Below are 17,795 nucleotides of genomic sequence, written 5' to 3'. Positions count from 1 at the left end.
CTCAGGCACCCCAACTTTGTTCTTTTTCAGTATTGTTTTGGGGGCGCACCGGTGGCTCAGTCGGTTGAGCAGCCAGCTTCAGGTCAGGTCATGATCTCACGGTTTGTGTGTTCGATCCCCGCACACAAAGACTCTTTGCTGACAGCTCAGAGCCTGAAGCCTGTTTCAAATTCTGTGATTCCCTCTCTCTTTCTGCCCCTTCCTCACTCATGCTGTGTGTCTCTCTCTCAAAAAATAAATGTTAAAGGAGGTATCACCATCCCAGACTTTAACCTCTACTACAAAGCTGTCATCATCAAGACAGTATGGTATTGGCACAAAAACAGACACATAGACCAATGGAACAGAATCGAGAACTCAGAAGTGGACCCAAAAGTATACAGCCAACTCATCTTTGACAAAGCAGGAAAGAATATCCAATGGAAAAAAGACAGCCTTTTTAACAGATGGTGTTGGGAGAACTAGACAGCAACATGCAGAAGAATGAAACTAGATCATTTTCTCACGCCATGCACAAAAATAAACTCAAAATGGATAAAGGACCTGAACGTGAGACAGGAAACTATCAACACATTTTTTTAAGTTTATTTACACTTGATCTTAGCCAAAAGGCCGAGAAGCGATAAGTTTATTTACTTATTTTGAGAGAGAGAGAGCGAGAAAGCGTGCACAAGCCAGGGTGGGGCAAAGAGAAAGGGAGCATCCCAAGCAGGCTCTGTGTTCTTAGTTCAGAGCCTGACACAGAGGTCACATTCACGAAACCATGAGATCATGACCTGAGCTGAAATCGAGAGTCAGGTGCTTAACCAACTGAGTCACCCAGACACCCCGGCACCCCAGTGATGTCTTTTTTAAATTATGAGGGAGAAAAGAATATGCTGTTACTGATATACATACATATACTGAAAAGCATAATAATGGATTAAGATCTGAAATCAGGACAAACCTACTGCTTGCTGATACCTCCAGGAACAATTAAGGGACCACATGTGTATTGTATCTAATGTTTCAAAATCAGAAGAATGTTATAGTTACAGTTTAGGAGATTATTGGCTTATAACTGACACAGAAATTCTGTATGTACTCCAGCTGGTTTCCAGATGAAATGGACACTCTTTAAGGTGTCTACAGATGTCTCTGAGAAGTAATCCAATTGGAAGAGCAGAACCTGAAAGAGCTTATGAAGCTAATAAAGTTAATTTACCACATAACTTCTACATCACTGAATTAATGGTTTATTCCTTATTCCATATTAGGTCAGATTAAGAGAAATGCACAACTAGTATAAATAGCTCCAGAAGGAGGATCACCTAGTTGGCTCAGTCACTTGAGTGTCCAGCTTTGGCTTAGGTCATGATGTCACGGTTCATGGTGTCAAACCCCACATCGGGCTGTTTGCTGACAGCATAGAGCCTGAAATCTGCTTCAGATTCTGTGCCTCACTCTCTCTCTGACCCTCCCTCACTTGTACTTTGTCTCTCTCTCTTTCTTTCTCAAGAAATAAACAATAAAAATTTTTTTTTTTAAATAGCTCCAGAAGTAAATATAATCAAGCTAGTTTACTGGCTTTTCTCCCAGCTTTATTATGGTATAATTGACAATAAGATTTGTATTGATATTTTAATTTGCACTAGAAATATGAGAAAAGTCAAAAAATGGAACCAGTGCACCTGTGTATTAGTACTAGAATAGATAAACTGGCTAATTTATATAATAATGATTGCAGTTCACATATCAAGTTGAATGAGCTAGCAGTGTACACATTTCAACCAAGAGAAGCCTCAAAAAAGAATGTTAATTGCAAAATAATTTGCATTGTGTTATATATAGTTGAGTTCCATAAATGTACCTTTTTTAGATCCTCAGCATTTTCTGTATGGATAACAGATATGTATATATAGTAGAGGTTCCGAGACATTTATAGGAAAGATCAGTGCCAACTGTAGGATAATGGTTTTTCTGTTAATATAGGACAGAAGAATGCTAGAGTTAAACCTTTAGCTATTTTAATAGTGTTTGGTTTTTATAAAAGAGAGAGAAAAATCTGAAACAAATAGGACCAAAAAATTTAAACCTACTAAATCTAATTGCCAGGCATATTGGTAGGTGTCTCTTGCTATGTATACTGTATGCTTAAATTTTTTTAAATTTTTTCAGATAAATTTAAAGCTAAGAAAATCTCTTTTTGGGTAATAATAGTAAAAATTATTACTAAATACATTCTTTTGTTCCTCAGAGAAAACATTTATTTGCAAGTGAAATTGTTTTTTCTTCTTCAATACTTATCCTAGATGCCAGCCTGTTACTGTGCTCCAGGCCACTATCACTCCAGTCAACCTCAGTATCGCCCAATCCCTTCTGTCCATTACAATTCACATCTAAACCAACCACTGCCACAGCCTGCACAACAGACAGGTGAGTAATGTTTCTGAGGCTATGATTTCTTAGCTACTGATATAGCTTTTTTCATTCTGCTTTATTTAGTGTTACTATTAAGATGTTAACCATACTCCATGCATCAAGGGTCTCAGATATGGTCCATATGAATATGTAAACCAGTGAGATTTCAAAGAGTGGGCAAATCTTAGCACCTGCCAGAAAATGACACTGTCAGGTTTATATGCTGATGTGTATAGAGCCACAAACCATAATGAGAAGACTGTACCATGCAAAGCAAAGTGATGAGCAGCTTCTTGTTACTCAGTGCCACTGTAGTGAATCCTCCTTTGCAGCCTGATAATCCACCTCTGTTAATAGCAAAAGAGAGGCACGGCAAGCTAAGGTGTCTCCCGAGCAGCTAACTAGAAGCAGGAATCAAAGTGACCCACCTCTGAGAATCTAGCCTGGTGAAGACATTTTGATGTCTTGTTCTCAGTATGCCTTTAAAAGGAATGATGTTCTCAAACATCTTTTTTGTGCTTTTTCAGTTTGCTGGTTATATAGTGAAAGATATTTTTAAACCAAATACAATCTAACCCTAAGAATATCAAATATATTAAAACTCAAAAGATCCTTTTCCTTTTGCCTCTCTCAAATTTTCTTTAAGCTTTCTGTGAAAACAGCTGTGACTTCAGTATAAAAAACTATCTTTACTGAATTCATTTATTTCTATGCTTCCCACCTAGATTTGTGCTTCTGCCCCAGATGTATAATAAGGTACTTTTCAGCCTTTCATAACTCTAGCTGTTGAAGTGGTATGTTTCTTGGCATCTTTGAGACCATGTTAGCTGGTTGTCACTGTTGGAGGCTCTCAGGCTATATCACCATGACTCACTGAGGCCATATAACCCTCCACTTATGCAGTTTCTTGCTCTTGATATGTGCCACTCTTAAGGGGAGCCGCAGTTTTAGGAGAAAGATGCCTACATGGGCCAATCTGATGAGAAGTGTCCTTGTTTCTCCTTTGTGGCTCACCAACTTCTTTAACCAGATAGGATTGTTACTTATCATTCCTGTGGGGGAACTGCCAGGTTTTTAATCCTTTGCTCCTAGGAGTTGTCTTAGACTTCATGTTAGGTCTTTCCTTTTTTGTATTACTAACCCTGTGTTGTATGTGTGACAGATGTTCTTTCAGTGGATGTTGAATACAAGCATTGGTCATTTTAGCCAGCTTCTCTCTTAATTATGACTCCGTTTAATTCAAGTTTTCCTGAAGGCTAATAATACAATCCACTTCAAGTAATATAATCTAATACGTGCTCTAATTTTGAAAGTCATCAAAAGTTATTCTTTATAATGGGAGCGTCATTATGGCACCATTCATTCATTAGTTTTAAGTACATTGTTGTTCTATTTTAATAGAAATTATTTTCTGACTTTTCCTGGGCTACAGTGACTTACTTTTCATATTGTTTTTCTCCCAAAATTATAATACAGATTATTGCTAATGTCATAACAAAAAGAAATTTACCTTCTGTCTCCCCATTCAAATATCTTGTGTGTGACTAATGAGTTTCGTACAGCCTGCTAATGAGGCATGCAAAGATTTTTTGCTCCATGTTTGTATGAATTTACTAGTTTTGTTCTTTCCCATGACTAAATTTTTATTCTTCTGCATTGTCAAACTGCCTACAGAATTGAAACTTTTAATCATAGGTTGTCCCAGTGTGCTTTTACAGATGCATCTCAGCAAAAATCCTCCCACTTAATAGAGAACAACTGAATATGCCACTCCTCACAATTGAGGGCCAAAATATCTATGTGACAGTCAGTAGTTGTTTTATAATGAGTGATATTTTCACTGTGGATTTTTCCTAATGCTAGTTAAGGGGAAAAAGAGGGAAACAAAACTTAGAGTGCATCTGTATAGTCCAGGCACAGAAAAACAGTTTTTGTGAACAGTTTTTAATACTGTTTGACTCTTAACGTTACCATAATGTAACATGTTATAGAATTTGTCCTTCCAATTATTGTGATCTAAGTTTAGCTTAAGTTAGTTGAAAAAAAGAGAAATAAATCCTCAAATCATCCTGTTCTGAAAAGGAAGGAAATTTTATTATGCTAATAAGTACAATAGTAAATCCCTCTTTAGAAGTTCAGTAATGCCAGTAGCAAGTATTGTGTTGGTAATTATAACAAACCTTTTTTGTGGAATTAGTAGGATTTGAACTACTAAAAGACTTATAATCAAAAGATTTTTTTGTAAGTAGTTAATGGTTATTTTTTATGTTAAAGCGTACAGAAAAGTGTGCATTTATGTTTGTGTGTGTCCTAATAGAAAAGTAAAATGCAGTGGGAAATGAACAAGGCAATTTTCTGTGTGTGTGTGTGTGTGTGTGTGTGCGTGTTTAACAAATTTATAGCAATTTCTTTCTCAATAATTTACATTTTTGTATGTACGCATTATACTTTCTGGATTTCATTCTTTTATTCTTTTCTTTATATTTCCCTACATACATTCCACCATCCCAATCTGATTAAAATTAGAAATAATTTGTTACATCTCTTAACTTTTTGTTTCTTGACAAGTAACATTTAGTCAAGAAGCATATTATTTTCTTTTATTACATAAAAAGGTAAAACTATTCAACCGAATAATGAAAACATTAATAGATTTGGAACAGTTTTTCTTCACTGGGGTGCAGTAAATAAATAATTTTTAAATTAAGTATTTGTAAACCAGGGGAAATGGCAAGAGAAATACAAGACATTCTGCTATTTTCCCTTTCGGGGGCAGGATGGAGGTTGAGGAGATATCTCAAGGATAAAATGCTTTGGTCTTCCATCCATATGAGTGCCAGAGATCCACAATAGTTATTGATCTCCTTGACAACAAACCTCCCATATATTACAAGAATTGAATTGAAAATAGTACTAACATGATTGCTGGGGAATGAATGTGAATCTGAAACTGTCATGGTCATTCAAATCAAGGTTAAGACGACCCCAATCAGCAGAAGCAGAAGAAATTCTGGCTACATGAGGCTTTTGAGTGCATTGTATAGTATGAAAGAAAACAAAATAGGAATAAAATCCTGACAGCCTCATTCATTTTTATCAGGTATTAGGTCTATCACTTAAAGCTTTTTGGTTTCATTTTACTTACTTGCACAGTAAGAGAATTTTGCTGATTGAAGCCTCTGTGATCTCTAAAATTCCATGATTCTGTGTTTCTATCTTATGTGAGTCATCTCTAGTTCAGAAAGGTGGAATATTGGAGGATTGGTTTGTAGTAGCTTAGTGACTTACTGTCAAAAGCTGGAGTCACACAAGCAACTATTTCAAAAGATACGGTTACTTGCCATTTGCAGTAATAAAGATTTATTATCTTAACTCTTTATCATAAAGTTTACAGTTTGAATACTATAAAGTATACTACATATAAGGAACTTGATAGAAAGAATCTATTCCTGCACATAGTAGTTATAGCAAAGATTTTGGGTTTATGAAGCCCTGGCTGTTTTCTGTGTAGCTGCTTTCATTCTTATGACTCTTTTGAAAAGTTTGCAGCTTTACCATATATGTTTAATATTTTGCAATAATTGGCCTTGTTTCTGAGCTGTTGGATTCGGGGCCGTAGCACTGTCTGAGAGGTTTACATTTCTCACAGTGAACCGGTCTCTTTTTCAGCTGCTTCCTGGCTTCTTTTTACTCAGGTTTCCACTGCTTTTTTTTTCTTTTTTCTTTTTTTAATGCTATGTTAAAGTATTGATATTTGCTTATATTTTCCATTATAATGCCTTTTAATCATGCATCATACTCAGAAACAGGGATTTGAATTTAAATGACAACGTTGGCTTACTATAATTTACCTTTTAAAAATCTGTCAAAGCTATTGCTTTAATTTCTTTTCCAAAGCAGATTTGAATGGCAGATTCAGTTTGCTTTATAGCATTTCTTAAAAGGCTAATGTCTTAAGCATGCCAAACTCATTAGCAATAGTCGAGTACATCTCTTTCTCTACTGCTACATAACTTTTAAGGAATATTAGTATGCATTAATGCATGCCTTCTAATGGACCTAAGACACCTAAAAGCATCTAAAACTACTTGGGTGCTGACCAGGGATTTAATTCAATTTTTTTCCAAACCGTGATATCGCATGCATGTGGAAAGCAGAATAACTGTAAAATGAAATGTCATTTTAGTTTTTCAGCCAGTTGATAAATTCAAAGAATATCAGTGTATTATATTGTCAGTCTTAGCTTTTAATGTAACTCAGAACCATGTGGTTCCAATTAAGCTTCATTACCAGCAGACTATGGTAGGGTCCTGATGAACCGCACCATAGAAGGAACACTTTAGGATAAGCAGTCTATAACATGGAGAGAGTATTGGCAGCATAGCAGAGTACAAGTTTAAAAGTAACTTGGTGTAAAAAGTAGGCAAGGAAGAAATGGACATACTGGGTAAGCACAGAAGGGGTGATAGTAACAAGGGATTTAGCTGTGTTAAATAGGGACTTTGGTACAAAGTTTCTTTTTTGGCATCTTTTGACTCACATAATAGGAGTTTTATAGTGTTGTTACTTTGTGATGGCCCTGGTTATCCTTGTTTTTTTCATTGATTCTATGAGCATTTCTTAGTATTGTGTGACCAAAATAGATTCAGACATTGAATACCTACAAATCCACCTATTTCCCTTTTCCCTTCTCCATTAACCTGCCGCCACTGAAATCTGGAGCCAAAAGTATCTGGTAAGTACCCATAGATTTCCTTGAGTTTGCCAACTCTTCCGTAGGATCGTCATTTAAATAGCCATGAGCTATAACCTGTGTGGCTGTTTATATTAGATTCTTTTTTGTGTACTTGTATTTATGTTTATTTAGTCACAGAAATAGTAGAGCAGAAGGTGGTAGAGGAAAAAAAAATTGTGAAGGTGTGCTGGCAATTCTGTCTTCTAAATTCACCTAAGAGGCTTTTACTAGAATTTGCCTGCTCACTAAAAATGTGTTGCAGATGCCTAAGACAGACCAGGATTACAAACTTGAGATTTTGATGATTTGGAAACAGTTTATCTAAATTTTATTGTAGATACCTAGTTACAGATTAGAGTTGGCAAAATGGCTTATTTAAAAAAAAAAAAAATCTAATCTCACAGTGCTTCTGCTGTACAGGATTAGTCTTGAAAAACTTAAATGAAATGACCTTAGATTTAGGGCTATTATGACTAAGCAGTTCTTCGGTTCTTTTTATTATCTTTCTCATTATGTCTAAATCATATTACTAAGAATGCTTTCCTTTAACGCAAATACTGTTCATGACACCTGCACAAAATACAACTAACCTGTTAAATCCTATGCAGTACTTTTCTGCTGAGCACTATGTTTCCTTCTTGCTCTCTTCTCTGTTGAAGTGAAAGAGAGTTAAAAATAGAATATTCTTTGGAGCCCTCCAGGGAAGTGCCTAAGCCATCAATTTATATTGTCCTAGTTCTCTTTGCTTGCAGAATTAATTGTGCTTTCCTCTGCAAGTGCTGGAAGAAATGGGATAATACTGCAGCAGTGCAGTTCTTTCACAAAGGAGAATGACAGTGTTAAATAACACCTATGTTGAGATCTGGATGTTTATTCTTTTATTGGTTATCACTTACATTGGCATTGCTTGCTTTACAAAATACGTACTTTCCCACAATACTGGCACAAATTTGTATAGGCGATATATATAGATCCTATTTTCCTCTGACTTTCAGGTTAAACCTAGAAAAATCACAGGAAAGATTTTTTTTTTTTAAATTTCTGGTGTACTGAAACACTTCTTATTAAGGAATAATTTAGGTGTGGCCAAGTTGGTGATTTATTGAGTGTTAAAATACTAGAAACACTGTTCTCTTAGAATTATTTTTCTTCCAAGTTTTTAAGTTATAGCTAATTAACATACAGTACAATAATAGTTTCAGGTATAGATTTTAGTTATTGATCACTTACCTACAACATCCAGTGCTCATCACAACCAGTGCTCTCCTTAAAACCCATCACCTATTTTTTTTTAAGTTCATTTTTCAAGTAATCTCTACATCTATTGTGGAGCTTAAACTCATGACCCCAAGATCAAGAGTGACCCCCTACCCATCACCTATTTAACCCATCCCCCCTACCACCTTCCCTCTAGTAACCTAATGGTACTTTTCATTCTCTAAGAGGCTACTTCCGCTTTCTCAGTTTTCAACTTTCTCCCTCTTTAAAGATCGTTGTATTGTTTTTCTCATACTTGATGGTCTTCAAACTGGATACTATTGAAACCATCAGAACTATGTCCCTTCCCTTCCTTTTGTCTGAATAATTAGATGATGAACCTAAGCCACCGTGCCACTTCTCCACTAAGTGCCCCTCTGTAACAGTTAACATGCTCAGTCAGTCAGGATGCTCAGCAGCCTGAGATGTCTCTGTTTAAACACAGGTTCAGAGGAGTGAGCAACTTGAACAGTTCTTATAGATGTAAATTTTACTTACCACGTGTACATAAAGTGAGGCATGCCTGTGATTAGATGATCCTTTATATTATATTGCTAATAAAATATTAATGATTTTGTCTTGCATAGGCAGTGGTAATATTCTTTAATTTGATCAGTAGGATAATATGGATTTTTGCTTGTTTGTTTTCAGTGCTTTCCAACCAAATATTTCTAGTTTTCCCTGTAGTTGTAGTAACTTTAACCATCATAGATCCTGTGGTCTTCAGTCATCTTTTTTGCAGCTTTTCATTTCCTGGTTTTTAGAGAGTATACTCCAGAACTATATACAACTAGCTGCTAGGTTGTGGTTTGTGTGTTGTCATTATTGTAATGAATGGTCAAACATCTCATTGTGACTTCTAGAAAAATGTTCAGGTACCTGTCCAAGTTACCAGTAGAATTCCCCTCCTGTGGTGCCAGGAGTATAAAATGTTAAAGGATGCTTTTTGTTTGTTTGTTTATTTGTTTTTTTATTTTTTTAATGTTTTCTTTTTGAGACAGAGCATGAGCAGGGGAGGGGCAGAGAGAGAGGGAGACACAGAATCTGAAGCAAGCTCCAGGCTCTGAGCTGTCAGCACAGAGCCCAACGCGGGGCTTGAACTCACGAAGTGTGAGATCATGACCTGAGCTGAAGTTGGTCGCTTAACCAACTGAGCCACCCAGGCCCCCCCCCCCCCCCTTTGGTTTTTTTTTTTTAATAGTTATGACAGGCTTAGAAAGATCCCTCAGGTCCTGGCAATGTCCTCCCAGTGTGGTTCATACCTGCTGGGCTTTCCTACCTCAAGTTTAAAAATGAATGTAAAGCTACTGAAGGTATAGAAAAGAATCATTGCTTCACAATAACTTAAAATTTCACCCATGATACAGTACATGCCTCTTTGTACACAGGTGTCCAAGTTAAAGCTCCCTTTGCCCCATTGGGTGTAAAGTCTGACTTCTTGGCAAAACAACTCAACTTTGTGGAGAAGAGCCAGATTATGAATTTCTGCCAAAGAAATCTTAAATCGGTTCATCTGGGATATGGCAACAGAGTATACATTTTGAGCAAAGTCAGCCTTTTAAGCAAAACAGTGAAGCTAAACCCCAACAAGGAATATTGAAGATTGGTCTGAAAAATACCTAGGTTGAGAGACACAGACCAAGGGACATGAACCTGAAATATTTGAGCATCCTTTTCCTCTTCCCAACTATTTCTTATAGGTGGGAGATCTAATTATAATAAGGCAAGGAAGTGTAATCTTGAAATACAAAAGGTCACAAACCATGCACCTTAAGAGTAATGGACAACACAAGTGAAGGAGAGTCCCTCCCAGTGAGAGGACATTATGGGCTGATTGTATAAACTCTTTGAGATGAAGTCTTTTTTAACCCCAAGTTCCTGTAACTACCATCTGGACTAATTCCAACAACTTTCATTCTGATTCCTGTTTTGGATAACCACATTTATACTTAAAAAAAAAAATCTTCAATTCAAATGAAAAAAGTTTGCCAGTTAACTATTTTCATTCATTCCTTTTTTTCCCTTTAATTTATCTTGAGACTTAAGCATCTTAAACTACAGTAAAAGTTCATTAACCAAAATTCTCAGAAAATGGAAGGAGCCTAGGTGTTTAGTGTTCTGCTTACTGTAATACTCTTTCTATTTCAACGTTTGTCCCTGAGAAAAGTAAATTTTAGAATCAGAATAGTATGTGCAAACCCCCTTTGGCAAAGTATGAGTCTCTTTGTCCTTTTGTTTCTTCATCCCAAGAAATAAGGGTAATAATTGTACCTATTTCATAAAATTGTTAGCACTAAATGAGTTAGCATATATAAAATACTTAGAACAGTGCCCAAAACCTAATAAATGTCATGTAACTGTTAGCTACTAATGTTACTTTGTGGTGTCATTTAAAAAAATGACAGTTACGTACTATTCTAAGTGAAGAGGCATAGGAATTTTGGGCTAAATTTGTGTTTTGTCTGAATTCCAGAGTGGCCACAGGAAATGGAGATAGTTTGTTCTTTTAGCTTCTTAATCCAGGCCTTTTCTTTAAATTAAAATAGAGAATTCAGATCAATTGTTTTCTTTTCTGATTCTCTGTTGTTAAAACCTGAGGTCTAAGTATGTTCTAAGAACATTTACTTAAATATTTCCTTCCCATAGTTTTTAAAAAATTTCTCTTGAGCTTCTCCATAGCTATGGAAACATTACAGGGAAAAGGTTTTGAAACAGTATGTACCCTTTCTAGAAATAAAGTAAGTGGATATATATATTTATATCCGTCCATAGAAATAAGGCTACCTATACGTACAACATATAAATGGTGACTATCTATGAGTAATTGTTTTACGAAAATGATTTTTTCCATAGTGGCTTTTTCCTTTTTCATATTTTCCAAATGTTCTACCATAAAAACCTATTGTATAATCAAATAAAGCTTTTTTTAGGGATATTTTAAATGTGCAGATTTATTCAGAAATATTCTAATGAAACCTTCATTTCAGGCTTTACATATTAACTATAAACTAAAATGTTTCATGTTCTTCTCTATCATGTAAGCGCCTTGAGGTTAATGACATGAAATCTGCATTTCAGCTGCAGTGCAGTTTCTTTGGAGAGGATTAATGAGTGACCCGTGAATTCATGAATCCACTGAGGTGATTCATAATCACAGAGTCAGGTTTCATTTTAATGAAATGGCAATTAAATGTGTTGAACCTTACTTGAAACATGTTACCTTGAAATTTAAGTTGAGCTATTGCTTTCAGAGCCATTTAATAAACATGGACAGTGAAAAATGCCATTCTCAGCCAGCCTGTCAGCACACAGAGTAAGCCTCTGGTTTCATGTAGAAGCATGTATTATTTTGATTCTATTATGTTACGAATATGTTTTCCTCGAGGCCCCTGGGTGGCTCAGTTGGTTAAGTGTCCGACCGGCTCAGGTCATGATCTCACAGTTTGTGGGTTCGAGCCCCATGTCGGGCTCGGTGCTGACAGCTAGCTCAGAGCCTGGAGCCTGTCTTCGGATTCTGTGACTCCCTTTCTCTCTGACCCTCCTCTGCTCACACTGTCTCTCTCAAAAATAAATAAAACATTAAAAATTTTTTTAAAAAAAAGAATATATTTTCCTCTATTCAGTGAGTATAAATATTGAGAGCCCATTTACTGGCTTAGCTCTGTGATAGCTGATACAGGTTTTCTTTGTTTTTAATAGGAAAGAGTGTTAAAGTTTCTAACCTTATTAAAAAGCAGGCCATTTCATTGTTTTGTTTTTTAAAGGCATGCCTAAACCATGAGCAAACAATTAAAAAAGAACAATTTTAGATAGAACCTATGTTTTTTTTTTTTTTTAAGTATAATTAACATTCAGTGTTACTGGTTTTGGGTGTGTAGTATAATTCTGTTTATCAAAATACCTATACTCCTAATCCCCTTCACCTATTTCATCCATCCCACCAACCACTTCACCTCTCATAACCACCTAGTTATTCTATTTAACTCTGTTTTTTTTGTTGTTTTAATCTTTTTTCCTGTGTGTTCCCTTGTTTCATTTCCGAAGTTCTACATATGAGTAAAATCCTAATAGTATCCATCTTTCTCACTGACTTATTTCACTTAGCATTGTATCCTCTAGGTATATCCATGTTATAGCAAATAGCAAGATTTCATTATTTTTGTATGGCTGAGAAATATTCCATTGTTGGTATATATGATACCACATCTTTATCCATTCATCAGTCGATGGACACTTGAATTGCCTCCATATCTTGGCTGTTATAAATAATTTGGCAGTAAACATAGGGATGCATATATCTTTTTGAATTAGTGTTTTCATTTTCTTTGGATAAATAGTATAATTGCTGGATCATGCTGTAATTCTGTTTTTAAATTTTTGAAGAACCTTCATACTGTTTTCTGCTGTAGCTGCACCAGGTAGCATTCCTCCAGCAGTACACAAGTTTTCCTTTTTCTCTACATTCTCACCAATGCTTTTTATTTCCTGTGTTTTTTTATTTTAGCCATTCTGACAGATCTAAGGTGATATCTCATTGTGGTTTTGATTTGCATCAAAACCTCATGATAAGTGGTGATGGGCATCTTTTCATGTGTCTGTTGGCCATCTAGATATCGTCTTTGGAGAAATGTCTGTTCACATCCTCTGCCATTTTTTAATTGGATTATTTGAGGGGTTTTGTTGTTGACTTGTATAGTTTTTTATGTATTTTGGATATTATCAGAAATATCATTTGCAAATATCTTCTCCCACTCAGTAGGTTACCTTTTGTTTGTTTGTTTGTTTTATTGATGGTTTCCTTTACTGTGCAGAAGCATTTTAATTTGGTGTAGTCCCAATAGTTTAGTTTCGCTATTGTTTCTCTTGCCCAAGAAGACATATCTAGAAAAATGTTTCTTTTTTTAATTATTTTATTTTATTTTAGATGGGGTGGGCAAGCACTAACAGGACTCTGTCTCTCTCTCCCTTCCTCCCTCCCTCCCTCCCTCTCTACTTTTAATGAGTCTGGGTAATGGTTTATCAGTTTTGTTGATCTGTTCAGAGAACCAGCTCCTGATTTCATTGATCTATTCTATTGGGTTTTTAGTACCTGTTTTATTTATTTCTGCTCTGATCTTTATTATTTCCTTCCTTCTACTGGCTTTGGACTTTGTTCTTTTCCTGGCTCCTTTAGATGTAAAGTTAAATTGATAATTGGAATTTTACTTGCTTCTTGAGGTAGACTTGCATTACTATAAACTTCCCTGTTAGAACAGTTTTTGCTGCATCCCAAAGATTTTGGTCCATTGTATATTCATTTTCATTTGTCTCCATGTATTTTTTTTTTTTTTTTTTTACAAATAGTTTATTGTCAAATTAGTTTCTACATAACACTCAGTGCTCATCCCCAAAGTGCCCTCCTCCATGCCCATCCCCCCCTCCCCCCCACATCCATCAGTCCTCAGTTTTTGTCAGCATTCAAGAGTCTCTCATGGTTTGCCTCTCTCCCTTTCCCCCACCATTTCCGCCCTTCTTCTCCCCCTTGTTCCTCCATCAAGTTCCTCCTAATCCTCCTATACGTGCAAACATATGATATTTGTCCTTCTCTGCCTGACTTATTTCGCTCAGCATAACACCCTCAAGGTCCATCCATGTTGCTACACATGGCCAGATTTCATTGTTTCTCATTGCCATGTAGTATTCCATGGTATAGATAAACCACATCTTCTTGATCCATTCATCTGTTGATGGACACTTAGGCTCTTTCCATGTTTTAGCTATTGTGGAGAGTGCTGCTATGAACATTGGGGTACATGTGCTCCTATGCCTCAGCATTTCTGTATCCCTTGGGTAAATTCCTAGCAGTGCTATTGCTGGGTCATAAGGGAGTTCTATTGTTAGTTTCCTGAGGAAGCTCCACACTGTTTTCCAGAGGGGCTGTACCAGTTTACATTCCCACCAACAGTGTAGGAGGGTGCCCGTTTCTCCACATCCTCGCCAGCATCTAGAGTCCATGTATTTTTTTTTTTAATTCCTCTTTGATTTCTTGGTTGATCCATTTTAGTAGCATGCTATTAAGGCTCCATATATTTGTGGGGTTTTTTTAATAGTGTCTATATTAATTTTTGAGAGAGTCCATGTGGGAGAGGGGCAGAGAGAGGAGAACAGAGGATCCAAAGTGGGCTCCGCATGGACAGCAGCAAGCGTGATGTGGGGCTCAAACTCATGAACCATGAGACCATAACCTGAGCCAAAGTCAGACACTCAACCCAGTGAGCCACCCAGGCACCCCTCACAAGTGTTTTTATAGAAAGATGTAGTCATTTCACAATAATGAAATGTCATATACAGTAGGACAAAATTAAATATTATAAACCAGAAAAGTTTATAAATTTAAAAGTTTATGGTTTTCATAGATATAAAAAGATTATCATAGCATTAGTATTATCCCTTAAAATTATTTTTTTTACTTTCTATAATTTTTTTTAATAATGTATATCCAAGTTAGCACATGGTACAGCAATGATTTCAGGAGTAAATTCCTTAAGCCACTTACCCATTTATCCCATCCCGCCTCCAGCAACCCTATGTTTGTTCTCCATTTACGAGTCTCTTATGTTTTGTCCCCCTCACTGTTTTTATATTATTTTTTCTTCCCTTCCCTTTTGTTCATCTGTTTTGTATCTTAAAGTCCTCATATGAGTGAAGTCATTGTTTTTCTCTGGCTAATTTCACTTAGCATTATACTCTCTAGCTCCATCCATGTAGTTGCAAATGGCAAGATTTCATTCTTTTTGATTGCCAAGTAATACTCCATTGTATGTATACACCACATCTTCTTTATCCATTCATCCATCAGTAGACATTTGGGCTCTTTCCACACTTTGGCTTTTGTTAATAGTGCTGCTATAAATAGTGGGGTGCATGTGCCCCTTTGAAACAGCATACCTGTATTCCTTGGATAAATACCTAGTAATGCAATTTCTGGGTCATAGGGTGGTTCTATTTTTAGTTGAGGAACCTCCACACTGTTTTCCAGAGTGGCTGCACCAGTTTGCATTCCCACCAGCAGTGCAAAAGAGATCCTCTTTCTCCACATCCTCACCAACATCTGTTGTTGCCTGAGTTGTTAATGTTAGGCATTCTGACAGGTGTGAGGTGGCATCTCATTGTGGTTTTGATTTGTATTTCCCAGATGCTGAGTGATGTTGAGCATTTTTTCATGTGTTGGTTGGCCATCTGGATGTCTTCTTTGGAGAAGTGTCCATGTGTTTTGCCCATTTCTACACTGGATTAGTTGTTTTTTAGGTGTTGAGTTTCAGGAGTTCTGTGTACATTTTGGATACTAACCCTTTATCTGATATGTCAGTTGCAAATACATTCTGTCAGTTGCCTTTTAGTTTTGCTGATGGTTTCTTTCGCTGTACAGAAGCTTTTTATTTTGATGAGGTCCCAGTAGGTTCATTTTTGCTTTGGTTTGCCTTGCCTCTGGAGACATGTTAAATAAGTTGCTGCAGCTGAAGTCAAGCAGATTTTTGCCTGCTTTCTCCTCTAGGATTTTGATGGCTTCCTGTCTTACGTTTAGGTCTTCCATCCATTTTGAGTGTGTTTTTGTGTATGGTGTAAGAAAGTGGTCCAGGTTTTTTTTCCTGCATGCTGCTGTCCAGTTTTCCCAGCACCATTTGCTGAAGAGACTGTCTTTATTCCATTAGATAGTCTTTCCTGCTTTGTCAAAGATTAGTTGGCCATATATTTGTGGGTCCATTTCTGTGTTCCCTATTCTGTTCCATTGATCTGAGTGTCTGTTTTGTGCTACCATGTATTCGTGTTTTCAAATCTTTTCTTGTGGTTGATTTCTAGTTTCATACCATTGTGGTCAGAAAAGATGCATAACATGTTTTAAGTTTTTTTCAATTTATTGAAATTTGTTTTGTGACATGACACATGATCTATTTTGGAGACTGTTTCATGTGCACCTGAACGTATATGCTGCTGTTTTTGGATAGAATGTTCTGAATATATCTGATAGGTTCATCTGATCCAGTGTGTCATTCAGAGCCACTGCTTCCTTGTTTTCTGTCTGGATGATGTATCCATTGATGTAAATGGGGTATTACAGTCCCCTCCTGTTACTGTATTACTATCATTTCTTCTTTGATGTCTCTTAACAGTTACTTTATGTATTTAGGAATTTCAAAGTTAGGTGTATATAGGCCCTTGTTGGATTGTTCCCTTTAACATTACATAGTGTGCTTCTTTGTCTCTTTTAAGTCTTTGTTTTACAGACTGTTTTGTGCAATGTAAGTTTTGCTACCCTAGCTTTGTTTTCACTTCCATATTCATGGTAATGTATTTGTATCCCTTAACTTTCAGTCTGCATGTGTATTTAGGTCTAAAGTGAGTCCCTCTCTTTTTAAAGACTTTTTTCTAAATTTTTTAAAAATGTTTTTTATTTCTCTCTGAGAGAGAAACAGTGTGAGCAGGGGAGGGTCAGAGAGAGAGGGAGATACAGAATCCGAAGCAGGCTCCAGGATCTGAGCTAGCTTTTGGCACAGAGCCCAACGCAGGGCTCAAACCCACGAGTTGTGAGATCATGACCTGAGCCGAAGTTGGGCGCTTAACCGACTGAGCCACCCAGGCGCCCCTAAAGTGAGTCTCTGGTAGGCAGTGTATAGATGGGTCTTGCTTTCTTATCCATGAATTCACCCTGTGTCTTTTGATTGGTGCCTTTAGTCTATTTACATTCAAAGTAGTTATTGATGGGTATATATATATACTGCCATTTTGTTAGTTGTTTTATGGTTACTTTTGTAAGTTTGTCTCTCTTCGTTTCGTCTTTTGCTCTCTTTCTTTGTGACTTGATGGCTTTCATCAGTGAAATGCTTAGATTGCTTTCTCTTTATTTCTTGTGTATCTATTACAGGTTTTTGTTTTGTTACCATTAGGCTCATATATAATATGGATAAAGAAGTCTGTATTACATTGATAGTCTATTTAAACTTTGAACCTGTTGTAAAAGCACTAAATTTTTACTCCCCTCCAACTCACATTCTGTGTATGTGATGTCATACTTTACAGCCTTTTTCAAAAAAATTTTTTAAGTTTATCTATTTTGATAGAGAAAGGGAGAGAGAGAATCCCAGGCAAGTTCCACGCTCAGTGCAGACGTCAGCCTGGGACCTCTTGACCCCACAATTGTGAGATCATGAACTGAGGCTAAGTCAAGAGCTGGCCGCTAAACCAGCTGAGCCACCCAGCCACCCCTGCTTTACACCCTTTAATTTTGTGGATCCCTTGACTGATTTTCATAGATATATTTATTTTACTGCTTTTGTGCTTTACCCTCAGTAATTACCCTCAGTGATTAATCTGCCACTCTGATTGTGTTTCTGTTTACATAATGAAATTTTTTTCATTGATAATT

The 17,795-nt window shown here is 36.4% G+C and overlaps 1 protein-coding gene and 1 pseudogene across 9 annotated transcripts in view; one reads left to right on the top strand and one right to left on the bottom strand.

Moving 5' to 3' along the window:
• Nucleotides 1-17,795, top strand: part of R3HDM1 (R3H domain containing 1) — a 205,841-nt gene that overhangs the window by 131,751 nt on the left and 56,295 nt on the right. For all 9 annotated transcript variants that reach the window (XM_039229938.1, XM_039229936.1, XM_039229931.1 and 6 more), the window contains one exon: nt 2,292-2,415. In XM_039229938.1, the coding sequence (XP_039085869.1) occupies nt 2,292-2,415 (124 nt within the window). The remainder of the gene's footprint in view (nt 1-2,291; nt 2,416-17,795) is intronic.
• LOC120230393 lies at nt 445-624 on the bottom strand (annotated as a pseudogene).

The sequence above is a fragment of the Hyaena hyaena genome, unplaced genomic scaffold, assembly GCF_003009895.1.
Source record: "Hyaena hyaena isolate Hyena2069 unplaced genomic scaffold, ASM300989v1 scaffold_41, whole genome shotgun sequence".
Taxonomy (NCBI): domain Eukaryota; kingdom Metazoa; phylum Chordata; class Mammalia; order Carnivora; family Hyaenidae; genus Hyaena; species Hyaena hyaena.
This window is presented reverse-complemented; position numbering and strand designations above follow the sequence as displayed.